The sequence below is a fragment of the Megascapheus bottae genome, chromosome 19 (genome assembly GCF_031878675.1).
Source record: "Megascapheus bottae isolate mThoBot1 chromosome 19, mThoBot2.hap1, whole genome shotgun sequence".
NCBI lineage: Eukaryota > Metazoa > Chordata > Mammalia > Rodentia > Geomyidae > Megascapheus > Megascapheus bottae.
Window position 1 is genome coordinate 27,655,768 of NC_143527.1, and position 13,427 is coordinate 27,669,194.

The window sequence follows — 13,427 nt, forward strand, 5'->3', positions numbered from 1 at the left end:
TTGGCCTACTGATGAGAATGCTTGCCTAGCATGCACGAAGACCTGGGTTCAATTCCTTGGCAGCACATACACAGAAGAAGCCGGAAGTGGTGCTGTGGCTAAAGTGGTAGAGCTCTAGCCCTGAGAAAGCCCAAGAGAAGTGCTCAGGCCCTGAGTTCAAGACCCAGGACTGGCAGAAAAAGAAAAGGTTTTGGAAAACTACACCAACACTTGTGATCACAAGGACTTTAAACAACAAGGCTCTTTTGTGTGATTTCTGAGGCCTGACATGTGACTGAGAAAGGGCAACAATGGAACTTGCCCACAATTCATTCACTTAAGTTCTAAATGTACTACCAGTCAGCATCCTGAGACTGGTGGAGTGGGGGTACTGTGGTAGACAAGTCTGACAAGGTCCCTGCTTTTATGAGATCTACACTCAAAACATGAGTAAATAAATGAGATCACTTAGAATAGTGCTGCGAGGAACATGAAGCCTTGTAGGAGGCAAGGTGGAGGGTGTGGCTGAGGCTCCTGGGCTATATGCCTTAAGTTTCCATCAGGAGGGCAGGGAGGCGGGCAAGGAAGCACAGGGGGACATTTCCAGGCCAATGCAAAGAGTTTTCGTGTCACAGTAAAGACTGGTATGCAGTGGAGGAATCGACGTAGGGGAAGGAAGTGGGTTCCTTTTTGCGTTTAAGTGACCAAGTCTGTGGCGTTTTATTTTTTTTATTTTTAAGGGGATAGCCAGCTTGAAGCCAGCTGAGACGACCATGCATTCTGCACATTCGCTGACACCTCCTCGTCAGAGCCTCTGCCTCCTCTCTGGCTTTCTCGCCGATAAATCGTGAGCAGTGGGAAGCAAGAGGTCAAGCCATATTCTGGTACACATCTTGCCTCCTCTTAACAAATCTTGAGTCCATGGCAAGCTGTATATTTGTGGTTCCGTTATCTGGGCGGTGACACGGGCATAATAAAAGTTCCCGTTCTACGGGACGTCTGGTCAAACGCACGGGGAACTCGGCTTTCATCAACGCTCGCCTTTGCTTTTTTTTTTTTTTTTCAGATGACTACTGTGAGGACCACCAGGGATCACGCGGGTGAAAGGGCTTCTCGGACGATCGCGACCGCAGCGCTCTTTAACACGCACGCGCGCGCACACACACACACACACACACACACACGCGCGCGCGCGCACACACACTAACCTAACGGAACGCAGGGGCTATTCCAGAAGAGGAGCCAGGCGGCGCGCGGCTTCAATGCGGTCATTGTAGTCGGGCCGGCCCTCCCCCGCCCGCAGCGTGTCTCCATGGCAACGCGGGGGCTTGCCTCTCTCCGCCTCCACCGGCCTGCGGACCGGAAGCAGTCCGCGCCGGGGGCTTCTGGGAAAACGGCTTCGGAGCGGCGTTTCTGCGGCGGCGGTGGACAGCGAAACGGCTGCAGTTCCCGAGCCAGAGGTTTGCGCCGGGGCTGGGGGTGAGAGGGGAAGGGATGACGAGGAGGTGGGGGGGGGGCCCGCTGGGCTGGGGTCTGCGGCCCTTCCAGCAAGGTTCGACGAGGAGGTCTGCTGACCCAGCTCAGCTTCGCGGGAGGGGCCGAGAAAAGGCCGGCGATTCCGAGCCCGGCAGCCGAGGGGAGGGAAGGGTCGGCCGGAGACCTGGGCTCTGGGCCTCCGCGGAGATTTCTCCGTCTACCGTGTCCTCCGCCACGCACCCCTCCCCCCACCGGCCGGTTTTGTTCTATTTCGAGGCCCGGGCGTCTCGCAGAGGGTTCTGGGAGTCCTGGGGGAAGTGGGCGGGCTTTGCGTGGGGGCTGCCGGGACTTGTAGTCCGGCGAGCCACTGGCGGAGGTACTGTGGCTCCGCCACTAAGTGTCCGGGTGGCCTCTAGTCTTCTTCCCTTCCCTGCGGGAGTACTGGGAAGGGGAAACCGAGGACGTCTGGGCCTGAGTTACCCAGCGGGTCTCCTCCAGTCAGATGGGAGGTCACCGGGAACTATCGGAGCATTCGGGACTGTGGCCTGCCTCCTGGACCCACGTCCCACGAGCACTTTGTCCCCTTAACATAGAAGGAAAACAAATTGCATTACACAATACCGGAACCATTGGTAAGGTCGTGTCTTGGAATAGGTATGAACGAATATGGAGTAGACCCTATTTATAAAGCCATCACAACCCACGGGAGACCGGTGTGTATTTTCTGTTGGATGGAAATAGCACGGTGACTCCCCAGAAGTAGAAGGCGTACTCGGCTCCTGCCAGAAGTTGTCCTGAGAGTGCCTTTTAAAAAATAGAACAGGCCGGGATGTACCTCAGTAGCAGAGCAAGTGCAGAATCCTGACTTCGATCCCCAGCACCAGAACAGAAAAGAGAAAAATAAAGCTGGTCTGGGAATGTGGGTTAGTGGTAGCTTGCTTGCTTAGCACAAAAACAGGAAAAAAAAAAAAAAAAGCCGGGAGTGATGCTGCACTGCTCAAGTGGTAGAGTGCCAGCCTTGAACAAAAAAAGAAGCTGGAGGACAGTGTTCAGGCACTGAGTTCAAGCCCCAGGACTGGCAAAAATAAAGAAATAAAGTTTAAAAGATAGAACCGTGATTAATGTCTGTTTTACATTTAAATGTACTTGTGGTGTTGTAGGTGACTATTATTTACATGCTGTGCAAAGTATGTTTTATTCTACTGTGTGATCTGTTACTGAGCCAGTGAGCATTTTCATATGTATTTTAACTAAGGAGTTCTTAAAAATCTTAAGATATTTTAACTTAAAAAACAAATCGTTATTGCCAGGTCCTGGTGACTCACGCCTGTAATCCCAGCTACTCAGGTGGCTGAGATCTGAGAATTGAGGTTCAAAGCCAGCCTGGGTAGGAAAGTCTGTGAGATTCTTAGCTCTGATTAATAACCAGAAAACCAGAGGTAGAGCTGTGGCTCAGGGAGAGCACCTGGGTCCTGAGGTAGGGGGGAAACATATATATGTGGATATTTGTATCTGCATGTATAAAAAGGAGAAATTATTGAGTAGATAAAAAGTTTACACTGGGGATGTACCTCTGTGGTAGAGCACATGCACAAAGCTCAGGGTTCAGTCCTCAGCACCCCTCTACACAAACACACAGAGATAGGCCATTACTTTTGAGTTGACTTCTGTGTGTGCATGTGTTGCTTTTGTAATACTAAGTATGTTAGCTGTCAGGTTGAAACTACACAGCCCTGCTACTGTAATATGAACATGAACAAGTACAGTGATTTTTTTGGACACAGATTTTTTTTTTTTTGCGGGGGGTGGGGGTGAGGGGTGGCGGGGGTTGGGGTCCTTTCATGGGGCTTGGATTCAGGGCCTGGGCACTGTCACAGAGTTTTGTTCAAGGCTAGCACTCTACCACTTTGAGCCACAGTGCCACTTCTGGTTTTTGAGTGGTTAATTGGAGATAAGAGTCTCACAGGGACTTTTCTGCCTGGGATGGCTTTGAACTATGATCCTCAGGTCTCAGCTTCCTGAATAGCTAGAATTATAGGCCTGCTTCAGTGCCCAGCAAGACACAGATAAAATGTCTGTGTACAATAGGTGGCAGGACAGATTTGATGTGAGCTAAAGTTTGCCTGCTTTGGCAATATAGTTTATTGCTGAGATTTTTTAATTCTGTAAACCTTTTTGTTTGCAGTATTAATCTAAATTCTTGAGATTTTTGGTGATTTGTATATGTTTTATTTCTTGTGCCTTAGGAAAGCTGTGAGGAAAACAATATATTTTCCTGAGGCTTATATCCTCCCTGATTTGCCTTTTCTTGAAGTGCTATAAATCAGGATGTCTGCACAGTCAGTGGAAGAAGATTCAATACTTATCATTCCAACTCCAGATGAAGAGGAAAAAATTCTGAGAGTGAAACTGGAGGAGGATCCTGATGGTGAAGAGGGGTCCAGTATTGCTTGGAACCATCTGCCTGACCCAGAGGTCTTCCGGCAGCGATTCAGGCAGTTTGGATACCAGGATTCGCCAGGCCCTCGGGAGGCTGTGAGCCAGCTCCGAGAACTTTGCCGTCTGTGGCTTAGGCCAGAGACACATACTAAGGAACAAATTTTGGAGCTGGTTGTGCTGGAGCAGTTTGTTGCCATCCTACCCAAGGAATTGCAGACTTGGGTTCGAGAGCACCATCCAGAGAACGGGGAGGAAGCAGTGACAGTGCTGGAGGATTTGGAGAGTGAACTGGATGACCCTGGACAGCCGGTAAGCCTGCTTGTGTCCCTGTCCTGGGTCAGAAGCATTGATAGAGCAGTAGGATAACTGCTGAATATCTTCCATGTAACTACATGAGAGTTAAGTTGATGCCTTCTCCCCATTCCCCTTGCCATTCTCTGGTGGCTGTGCTGCTTTGCCACCAAGCTCTTGGAAGTATGATTTGTATGGTTTCTGTTTTATGTGTTCAGTATCAAAATTCTTTCTCCATTGAAAAAAAAAATTGTGTTTCAGGTTTCTGTCCGTTGTCGGAAACGGGAAGTGCTAGTGGAAGACATGGTATCTCAAGAAGAGACTCAGGGATTGCCCAGTTCTGAGCTCGATGCTGTAGAGAACCAGCTCAAGTGGGCATCCTGGGAACTTCATTCTCTGCGGCACTGTGGTGAGGACTGAAGCTCCAAGGGGGCCTTTTTTCCAGTGTTCTTTTTTTTTTTTCCCTTTTAATTTTTTGTAGGTTATGGGGCTTGAGCTCAACCTGGGCACTGCCCCTGAGCTCTTCAGCTCAAGGCTACCCCCCTACCCTTGAGCCAAGCCCCACTTCCCGTTTGCTAGAGGTTAATTGGAGATAAAGAGTCTCAGGTCTTTTTGTGCCAGAGCTGGCTTTGAACCTCCATCCTCAGATCTCAGCCTGTCAGTACCTAGGATTATAGATGTCAGCTACCACGCAGGTTACTTCTGGCTTTTTCTACATATGTGGTACTGAGGAATCGAACCCAGGTCTTTGTGCATAGTAGGCAAGCATTCTACAACTAGGTCAAACTCCTGGCCCTTCCAACCTCTTTCTGAAGACCTGCTCATTACCCAAGTCTGGCTGACATTTATCTTACTCTGAGCTAGCACCCACCAGAGCTTTCTATTTTGTACATGATTTTGCTTGCCTTTTGTGTGTGTGTGTGTGTGTGTGTGTGTGTTTACATTCTTTACTTTCTGTCTCCTACCTAATTCTGTTGATAAAATTAGTTTACCTCGTGCCCCTTTAAGTTTTTTTGTATTTATTTAAAAATAGCCTCTCTACAGGCTTTTGGTATGGCTTAAATGGTAGGTGCTAGCAAAGAGCACTTGCCAAGCAAGTTCAAGGCCCTCCCGTATAGCCGAAAGAAACGAGTAGAAAAGAAAAATCAAGAAAAATGGGCTCCCTAACTATACTCTAGTTTCAATGCAAAAAAGTTGAAGAATGGTAATTCTTTCAGACCACTTTCTCCCCAACATTTTGACAGTGAATGCCATGTTCTTATGTGTATACAGTGCAATATATTCCTAAACTGCCAGATTTCATTTTATATTTATATTTTATTTTATTTCTATATGAGTCTATATGAAATGTTACATGAGATTGCTTTGGAGATTCCCTCACAGAGGGAGGTATGAGCAGATTTTCTTCCCATATGAGGAGATGGTGTTGACAAGTCAGAACTTCTGAAGTGAAGCAGAGTTTGCTGAGTCTGTAATAGTCCATTTCATGGCCTTCTTTCTGTGCTGTAGAGTTTAAGAACCACTGTGCTTGGTTGTTGTCAGTAACATTTCTTGGCCTGGAATTCTTCTTATCTTGAATTTTAGAATAATTTTCACCTATTTTAAATATTTTAATTTGGGAGCTTCCATTTCTTTCTGTGTAACTTTTCCCCCTGTAACTATTCTGAAGTCTTCAGGCTTCATGAACCCTCTCTAACCCTTCAGTCAATCTGTGTTTGTCTCTCTCTGACTCTTTCCTTTCTTTTCCTCCTCCCCTACCTTCTTACTGCACTTATCTCTTTGTTAATAACAAACTACCAGTCACTTTTTCACTTGTCTGCTGCTTGTCCTATATGAACTGGTTTTTTTTTTTTTTTTTTTTTGGTGCCAGTCCTGGGGCTTGAACTCAGGACCTGAGCACTGTCGTTAGACACTTTTTGCTCAAGGCTATCACCCTGCAATTTGAGCTACAGCACCACATCTGTGTGTGTGGCTCTGGAATTGAACCCAGGGTTAGGCAAGCACACTTTCATGAGGCCACGCTCCCAGCCCCTCAACTGTGTTTTTAAGTTCTGAAATTTTCGGAAAATTCTTAAATGAGGCTTGCTTTTATTTTTGCTTTCAGGTCAATTACAGTACCTCATATCCTCATTTTAGCAATTCAGGCTTTTTCACTAGGCATATTTCACTGAAGCTTAGAAGTAACTTAGGTATCATGTCAAATGACAGCTTAAGGCAAGTTTCACATATAGGAAACTTCAGTTTATTTAAGTGTCATGCTAATACAGATTGCTGTCTGCTTATCTTTGGGTTCTTACTAGGACTCCTGTATTATCCTTGTTTTCTACTCTTCATTATAATGCACCATGACTTGTTCATTTCAGAAGTAGCTACTTTCAAATAGCTTTCTTCATATTCATACTTTGTGTTTTTTAATGTTAACAAAAGAAAATTGCAATGATTCCTGATGGTCAATTTTTTCTTACAAAGTTCCATTCAGGTCTATTCCTTTCACTTTAACTGTCGGGATGATCATCTTAGAATCTACCATTTGTAAATCCCTTGAGAATATAGCTAGAATTTGTGTCATTCTGTTATCACACCAATAGTTTTTTAAACTGAAAATCAGTCATTTCATCATTCCTCTTGGTGGGGAGAAACCTTAACAGTAGTCTCCAGAGTGCATTTACTTAAATATTTTTTTCTCTTGGGCCAGGAGCGTGGCCTAGTAGTAGGGTGTGTGTAGTATGCATGAAACCCTTGATTCAATTCCTTGGTACCACATACAGAAAAAGCCAAAAGTGGTGCTGTGGCTCAAGTGGTAGAGTGATACTAGCCTTGAAAAAGCTCAAGGACAAAGCTCAGACCCTGAGTTCAAACCCCAGAAGGGCAAAAAAAAAAAATCCCCCCCCCCCTTTGGTCCACAGATAGGATTTGAGTGATATTTGCATATTTTTTTGTTTCAGAGGATGATGCCAGGACTGAAAATGGATCATTAGCTTCAAAGCAGGGGATTGCATCAACAGGAGAATCTCATGGAGTTCCTAGTACTCTTAATATAGGTGTTCCTCAAATTTTTAAATATGGAGAAACCTGCTTTCCCAAGGGCAGATTTGAAAGAAAGAGAAATCCCTCTCGAAAGAAACAACATATTTGTGATGAATGTGGAAAACACTTCAGTCAAGGCTCCGCCCTTATTCTTCATCAGAGAATCCACAGTGGGGAGAAGCCCTACGGATGTGTTGAATGCGGGAAAGCCTTCAGCAGAAGTTCTATTCTTGTGCAACACCAGAGAGTCCATACTGGAGAAAAACCTTACAAATGTCTTGAATGTGGGAAAGCCTTTAGCCAGAATTCTGGGCTTATTAATCATCAGAGAATTCATACTGGCGAGAAACCTTATGAATGTGTCCAGTGTGGGAAATCCTATAGTCAGAGCTCAAACCTTTTTAGACATCAGAGACGACACAATGCAGAGAAACTTCTGAATGTTGTGAAAGTTTAAGAAATTACAAAAAAAAAAAAATCAACACTCAGGTCTTTTTCTTCAGATATGAAGACAAATTAAAATATGAAGTTATACAGAATAGTTTTTTTCCCCTGGTGACTATCAGAAAAGTCTACTGGGAAATATAAAAGAAATCTTTGCTCACCATTAATATTTTATCTGGAAAGAAATGGTTTTATGCCTGCCTAGAAACTGAAATTTAAATTTAATTCAGGTGTTAATGCCTAAATTTTACATGTGATGTAGTCTCTATTTTTTTTCCTCCAAATAATGAACTACCTGATTCTTTGTCCCTTAAAAAGTTTTCTAGACAGATACTTTGTTTCTGTTTTGATCACTGAAATATTTTGTGTAAGTATATATTCCCTTCTACTTTCAAAAGGCAAAATAGGAATAGTCTGAAAAACATCATCAACCACTTAAAAGTATCTTACAGAAAATTAACCTGTTTCCTTTTACATCATTTGAGTATATATTTAAGAAAATAGAAGATAAAGGATGGCTAAATGCCTCAAAGTAAAATGAGCCTAAGATGTCAGAGAAGTGATAGTGGTAGCACTTCATGAGGGAAGGGAGGGCCTCCACAATGGGGAAGATACCCAGGTACTTGATCTAAGCAGTCAAGTGTATCAGTTTTTAAGTACAGTCATCCTTCTGCAGGAAAACTCATTCATTAGGACACATTAATGAAAATGTTTTCCCTCCATGTATAATTAAAAAGTAGACAGTCTAAACAATAGTTATATAAGTATAAAGAGACAACTAAAAGAATTTGTAGCAAATGGCAGTGTTGGAAGGTGATATAAACATAAGGTAGTCTGCCTTGGCTTTTAGAAAAAGATTCACAGATGCAGTTCATTGTTATTTTGCCTTTGTCTTGGTTAAGAGCAGAAAAATTGCCTGACAAGAGGACAAACAAGTATCAGGTTTGCTATTATTCCTTTGGTACAAGAGGGTTGATACCAGGCTAGAACAGCCATGTGTTTATTAGTAAACATTTTCTACTGAGAAAGCACTGTGCTAGGTAGGTACTGTGATCCTACCTTAAGTAGGTAGGTGTTTCTTTCACTGTAATTCCTAGGAGGGTTGGTACAAAGCCTTTTTATGTATTTAGCCTCTTACCCTATCAGCATTAATAGGGGAAGTTACCTCTGAGATTCCCAGAGCAGTAGTTATTTTAAGTAGGGTGTTGTATTTGGAAGGAGAGAAAGACTGGGCTCAGACCTAGCCATCTCTCCAGGAGTCTTCTTCAGAGGTGAGTACAAGACAATTCTGTTTTACAGTTTGGAGGATGAGTTTATTTCAAAACACGTTCTCAGTTTCTAGAAGCATTAGATTGTACTTACATGTTAAGTTCAATTGACTATTCTACTTTAAAAATAAACAACTAGGCTACTTACTAGTTTATTAACAGAATTGAACTACTTTGATTTTCAGTCTTTTAACACGTTTTTTAAAAAATGTATTAAAGTAATACATTGTAGTAGTAGGATTATATACTCCTTGGCTGAGAATTCCAAGTACTGTGGTTCTACTGTTGGGTGGAAAAATTCTGAAAGTTAATAGGTTGAATATGAGAAAAGGCTTCTTAAATGATGGTCATCACTGGATGTGAGGTGATCCAGGCAAATAAAGATAGTGCATAGTTCTGGAGTTTTGGTTTATATCTGGTTCTTAGATTGAATTTTAAAATGGAAGATGAGATTTGTATGAGAAAAGTAATAAATGCAAGGTCAGCTGGTGAGAACTGAAGCAGAATGGAGCTTGTGTATAGATTTTTCTGATTACAATTATAAGAAATGTGCTTTAGAGACTTAAGATTTATTGAAATATAAATATGTAGTAATGATATAATGTATTTTAAGTTATACCAGAAAGTGTAGGGACTTTTGCTTGAATCTTTCTCTGTGCTGAGAGGAAACAAGTCAATTTCCAATAAAGCTATAAACTCCTCTGCTCTAAGATAAAACGATCTTGATTGATTTATTTGTAACTGGCCTTTTTTTCAAGTAGGTTTTGTGGTGACATATTTGGAATGCTGGAATTTCACACTTTTAAGATCATCTTTCCTATATACAAGGAAGCTTCCCTGGGTAGATTTGTCATGCCAAAGATATTTGGTAATATGAGAGCACAGAAAAAGTAGCATTTGAGATGTGTTCTGTTTCCAGGTCTGATACCTTTACATTGTTCAGAAAGGATTCTTGGGCTAAGGCAAGGGTCTGGGGAAAGGAGACTGGGCCAAACAAGAAAACCTGGATATTATATAAGGGTGGGAATGATGGATGGGATGTTTACTCACCATCTCCATTAAGGCTTAAGTCCCCATTAGACAAACTGACTTTAAGATAACTTTGTTGTGATTTATGATTTCATCCAGATAATCATCCATACCCATTCAGGTAATCAGTGAGTTATGGGAGGTGCCCAGCTTCCAGTGAATTGGCGATACAGCGCTAACCAGTGATCTAACCAGGATATCTGTTTAGTAAATGAGTAGTAATGTCAGGGCACGAAAACTGCTGATACCTTTATCTAGTAGCTGCTGAGCATTTATTGGTTTTTGTTAAATGTTCTGGTGGTCTTGGAGGTTATGCTGTTCACGTTCACTCTCAGACATTGAGCAGTGTCTTACATTTGTATAGGCTAAGAGGAGGGTTCCATGTTTTTAAATAATCTGCATGCTGAGCATTGGATTAGACACTGTACCTACCTCACTTAATAATCATAGAGTAGGAAAGTAAGATTCAGATCTTGATTTGCATGTGACTAATTAAATTAAAACTCAAATCTAGTTCTGTAGACTCCAAGGACATGATTTTCATGGTGTTAGGAGTGATCACAGTTCAATTTTGATTAACAAATACACAGTTTTTGTTTGAACAAATGTGAAACATTAGCTCATTTCAGATATTCACAGCACAGAAATGTAAAATGAAAAATACTTTACAACTCAAAAACAGCCTTATCCAGAAGTGGTGGTAATTTGGTTAGTTGTTATTTCAGCTTCTAGACATATAAATATTTAGGCAAAATATTTGTTACTAGCTGGTACTTGGGGTTGATGTGTACAGGAACCAGTTGTAACTCTACTGTGGAGTACCTTTTAATCCTTAGCAACCACATGAGGTAGGTAAGTAACCTCATGTATGTGCTGCACTGAGATGCCTCCCCTCACCCATATTGGTGTAGACCTTTTTTTTTTTATAGTTGCATACTATTCTCTTGCATGACTGTACTCTTAATTCATCTAACCAATCCCATATTGATGGATTATTAGTTTCATAGATACAGGTTAACATCCCTATAGATAAGTTTTGCTACCTGTGTGGGTATTTTTGTAGTATAAATAGCTAGAGATGTTATTTATTGGGTCAAGAGAAATGCACATTTGACATTGCTGGGAAGTACCATCATAAAAACACTAATTTATGAATTCATCAGTAAGACTGACTATGTGTACTGCTAGCCCTGAATACTTAAAATTTTTGCCCATCTGAGATGATAGGCAGGATGTGTTGTACTTTTTTTTTTTTTTCTTAAAGCTGGTCACCGGGCTTCAACTCAGGGCTTGGGTGCTGTCCCTCTTTTGGTCAAGGCTAGCGTACTACCACTTTGAGCCACAGGTCCACTTCCGGTTTTCTGGTGGTTAATTGCAGATAACAATCTCATGGACTTTCCTGCCCCATCTGCCTTTGAACCACAATCCTCAGATCTCAGCCTCCTGAATAGCTAGGATCACAGGTGTGAACCACCAGAGCCTGGCTATGTTGTACTTTCTTGTTGTGCCTTCATTTGTTTGCAGGAACATCTTTTCAAACATTTTTCCTCTTTTTGTAGGTTATAAACGACTAGCTTCTCATTATATAGAACTTAGTATGCAGTATCAGTGCAGTATCAGTGCAAGAGCAGAGACGGTTTTCTCCAGGGCTTCCTGGTATACATCTTCTGAGTACTCTTTCCATTATATCCTTTTTACATAAGTAGAATTATATGTATGAATTGCTTAAGTTTCTTTAATGGGACTAAATACTATGGAAATGCCATTTTTCTTCCTGCTGTTACATTGTCAAAGTAAATACCTTGCTCAGATTTCTTTGTGCATGTGCGTGAATATTTTGTGGGTGGAGTTCTCTAAGGTAGGTTGTTCCGTTGAAAGGCTTCCTGCTTGACAGTCCATCCCTCCTTGCATTCTGAGAGGCCTCGGGCCTCAATAACTTCTGTATTTATCCCAGCTATTTGGAAAATTCATGTCCCTGCATAGCTTTACCTCTACTTTGTAGTCTTCATCTCTTGGGCAGAGTAAGAACACTTTGTTTTGTATTTCCCTGGTTAATAATGAAATTGGAGTTGATCTCATGCTGTTGGCTATTTATAGTTTTGTCATAGATTGTTGGTAAACTTTACCTGCATTTCTATTGGGTTATGTGTGGATGTGTTTTTTGCTTACTCAGCATCTCCTGTCCCATCTCCTTTGGTAACAGAACCTTTATTTATTGTGAACTCACTCCATGTGATTTAGGTGAGCACACAACCAAGCCTGCCATCCTTAGTTCTACAGCTCACTAGCCACTTCAATGAAAGAACAGCATATACTAAGTGAATGTAGGCTAAAGAGAGCCTTCAACAGAACTTCTGCTGGAACTACTGGAAAGGTGGCTTTATGGGGACACAAGGAATCAAGGACCATATAAGCCTGAATTTTTACCACATGGATAAAGACTGAGGAGAAAATTGGAGGCTAACAGAAATGGAGAGAACCACATTTAGATGTCATTTTCCTGGCGGCCCTAGATCCAGCTGTGCCTAAAGCCTGCCCTACCTCTGGACTTTTAACATTTTGTGAGCCAATGAAGTCTCCTTCTTAAGGTAATTGAATTTGGTTTCTGCCCTGATTAATATAGGTTATTTGTATTTTCTTATTGATTTGTAGAAAATGTAATTTTAAACTCTAGACTTCATGCATTATAATAAAATTAGAATGGCCTTCCACGTCAGCCTCTATTTGTCACCTTACTCCCTGTTCCCTATACCATGTGCCATGCGTTACATACTTCATATTCCAACAGTAGGTAAATGTGTTGAAAACGTGTACAGCTTTTCATACAAGAGCAATTCTTCCCATCCTTGGAGACTCATTCATCCAGGACTGTGATGGCTGAATCTCTGTGCACCCACCTGTGCTTGTCTCCTGGAGTCTTCCCCCATGGCTTCCACCTCAACTTGGTTCATTTGAGACCATCGTTTTATTTCAAGCCTGTGAGCTTGAAGCTGCTGGGGTTCTATCGCTGATTATACATATGTGGCTTACTATGTATAGGTCAAAGTCAATGGAGAAGATAAAAATGTTAGGATGTTACAAAAACTGTAGACTCATGAGTGGCCTGGCTGATTTCTTCCCCTCCTCCAAACCTCCTATTATTACCTTCATAAGGAAATATGTAAAGAGAACTTAAGCAAAATAGGTGGAGACCTTATTTTGCTCAATTCTATTTGTGTTACCTTGTCATGTCACTCCTTTACCCCAAGGGAAAGTATTTTATCAGTGGCTAGCCAGGTCTGACATGATCGCACTTTGCCTGCTGCCTTCCTTTCTCTCTGGTCTCACTTTTGCCCTGTGATCATTCTGCTCCAGCCACACCAACCTCCTTGCTGACTCTTGAGCAAATCAAGCATTACTTTTACATCAGGTTCTCTACTTGCTCTTCCCACACCTGAAACATCCACCATAGTCTACACATGCTTCCTTACACAT

At 42.2% G+C, this 13,427-nt stretch overlaps 1 protein-coding gene across 2 annotated transcripts; it reads left to right on the forward strand.

The window, feature by feature from the left end:
* The first annotated feature begins 1,328 nt into the window (after positions 1–1,328).
* Znf24 (zinc finger protein 24) lies at positions 1,329–12,664 on the forward strand. Of its 2 annotated transcripts, none has more exons than XM_090353250.1 (5): positions 1,329–1,439; positions 3,770–4,203; positions 4,447–4,594; positions 7,131–8,023; positions 12,195–12,664. In XM_090353250.1, exons 2-4 carry the CDS (start codon positions 3,784–3,786, stop codon positions 7,667–7,669), a joined length of 1,107 nt encoding a protein of 368 aa, XP_090209376.1. In that variant the 5' UTR covers positions 1,329–1,439; positions 3,770–3,783; the 3' UTR covers positions 7,670–8,023; positions 12,195–12,664. The 2 variants fall into 2 exon arrangements, with proteins under 2 accessions (XP_090209376.1, XP_090209375.1); XM_090353249.1 differs by having other exon boundaries at positions 1,330–1,439; positions 3,702–4,203.
* The last annotated feature ends 763 nt before the right edge of the window (positions 12,665–13,427 follow it).

What these genes read in the sequence shown, in the direction of transcription:
- Znf24 (XM_090353250.1), top strand. Translation starts at nt 3,784, where the DNA reads ATGTCTGCACAGTCAGTGGAAGAAGATTCAATACTTATCATTCCAACT. An exon ending in TGGATGACCCTGGACAGCCG is followed by an intron (nt 4,204 to 4,446) that starts GTAAGCCTGCTT and finishes ATTGTGTTTCAG; the next exon opens with GTTTCTGTCCGTTGTCGGAA. An exon ending in TCATTCTCTGCGGCACTGTG is followed by an intron (nt 4,595 to 7,130) that starts GTGAGGACTGAA and finishes TTTTTGTTTCAG; the next exon opens with AGGATGATGCCAGGACTGAA.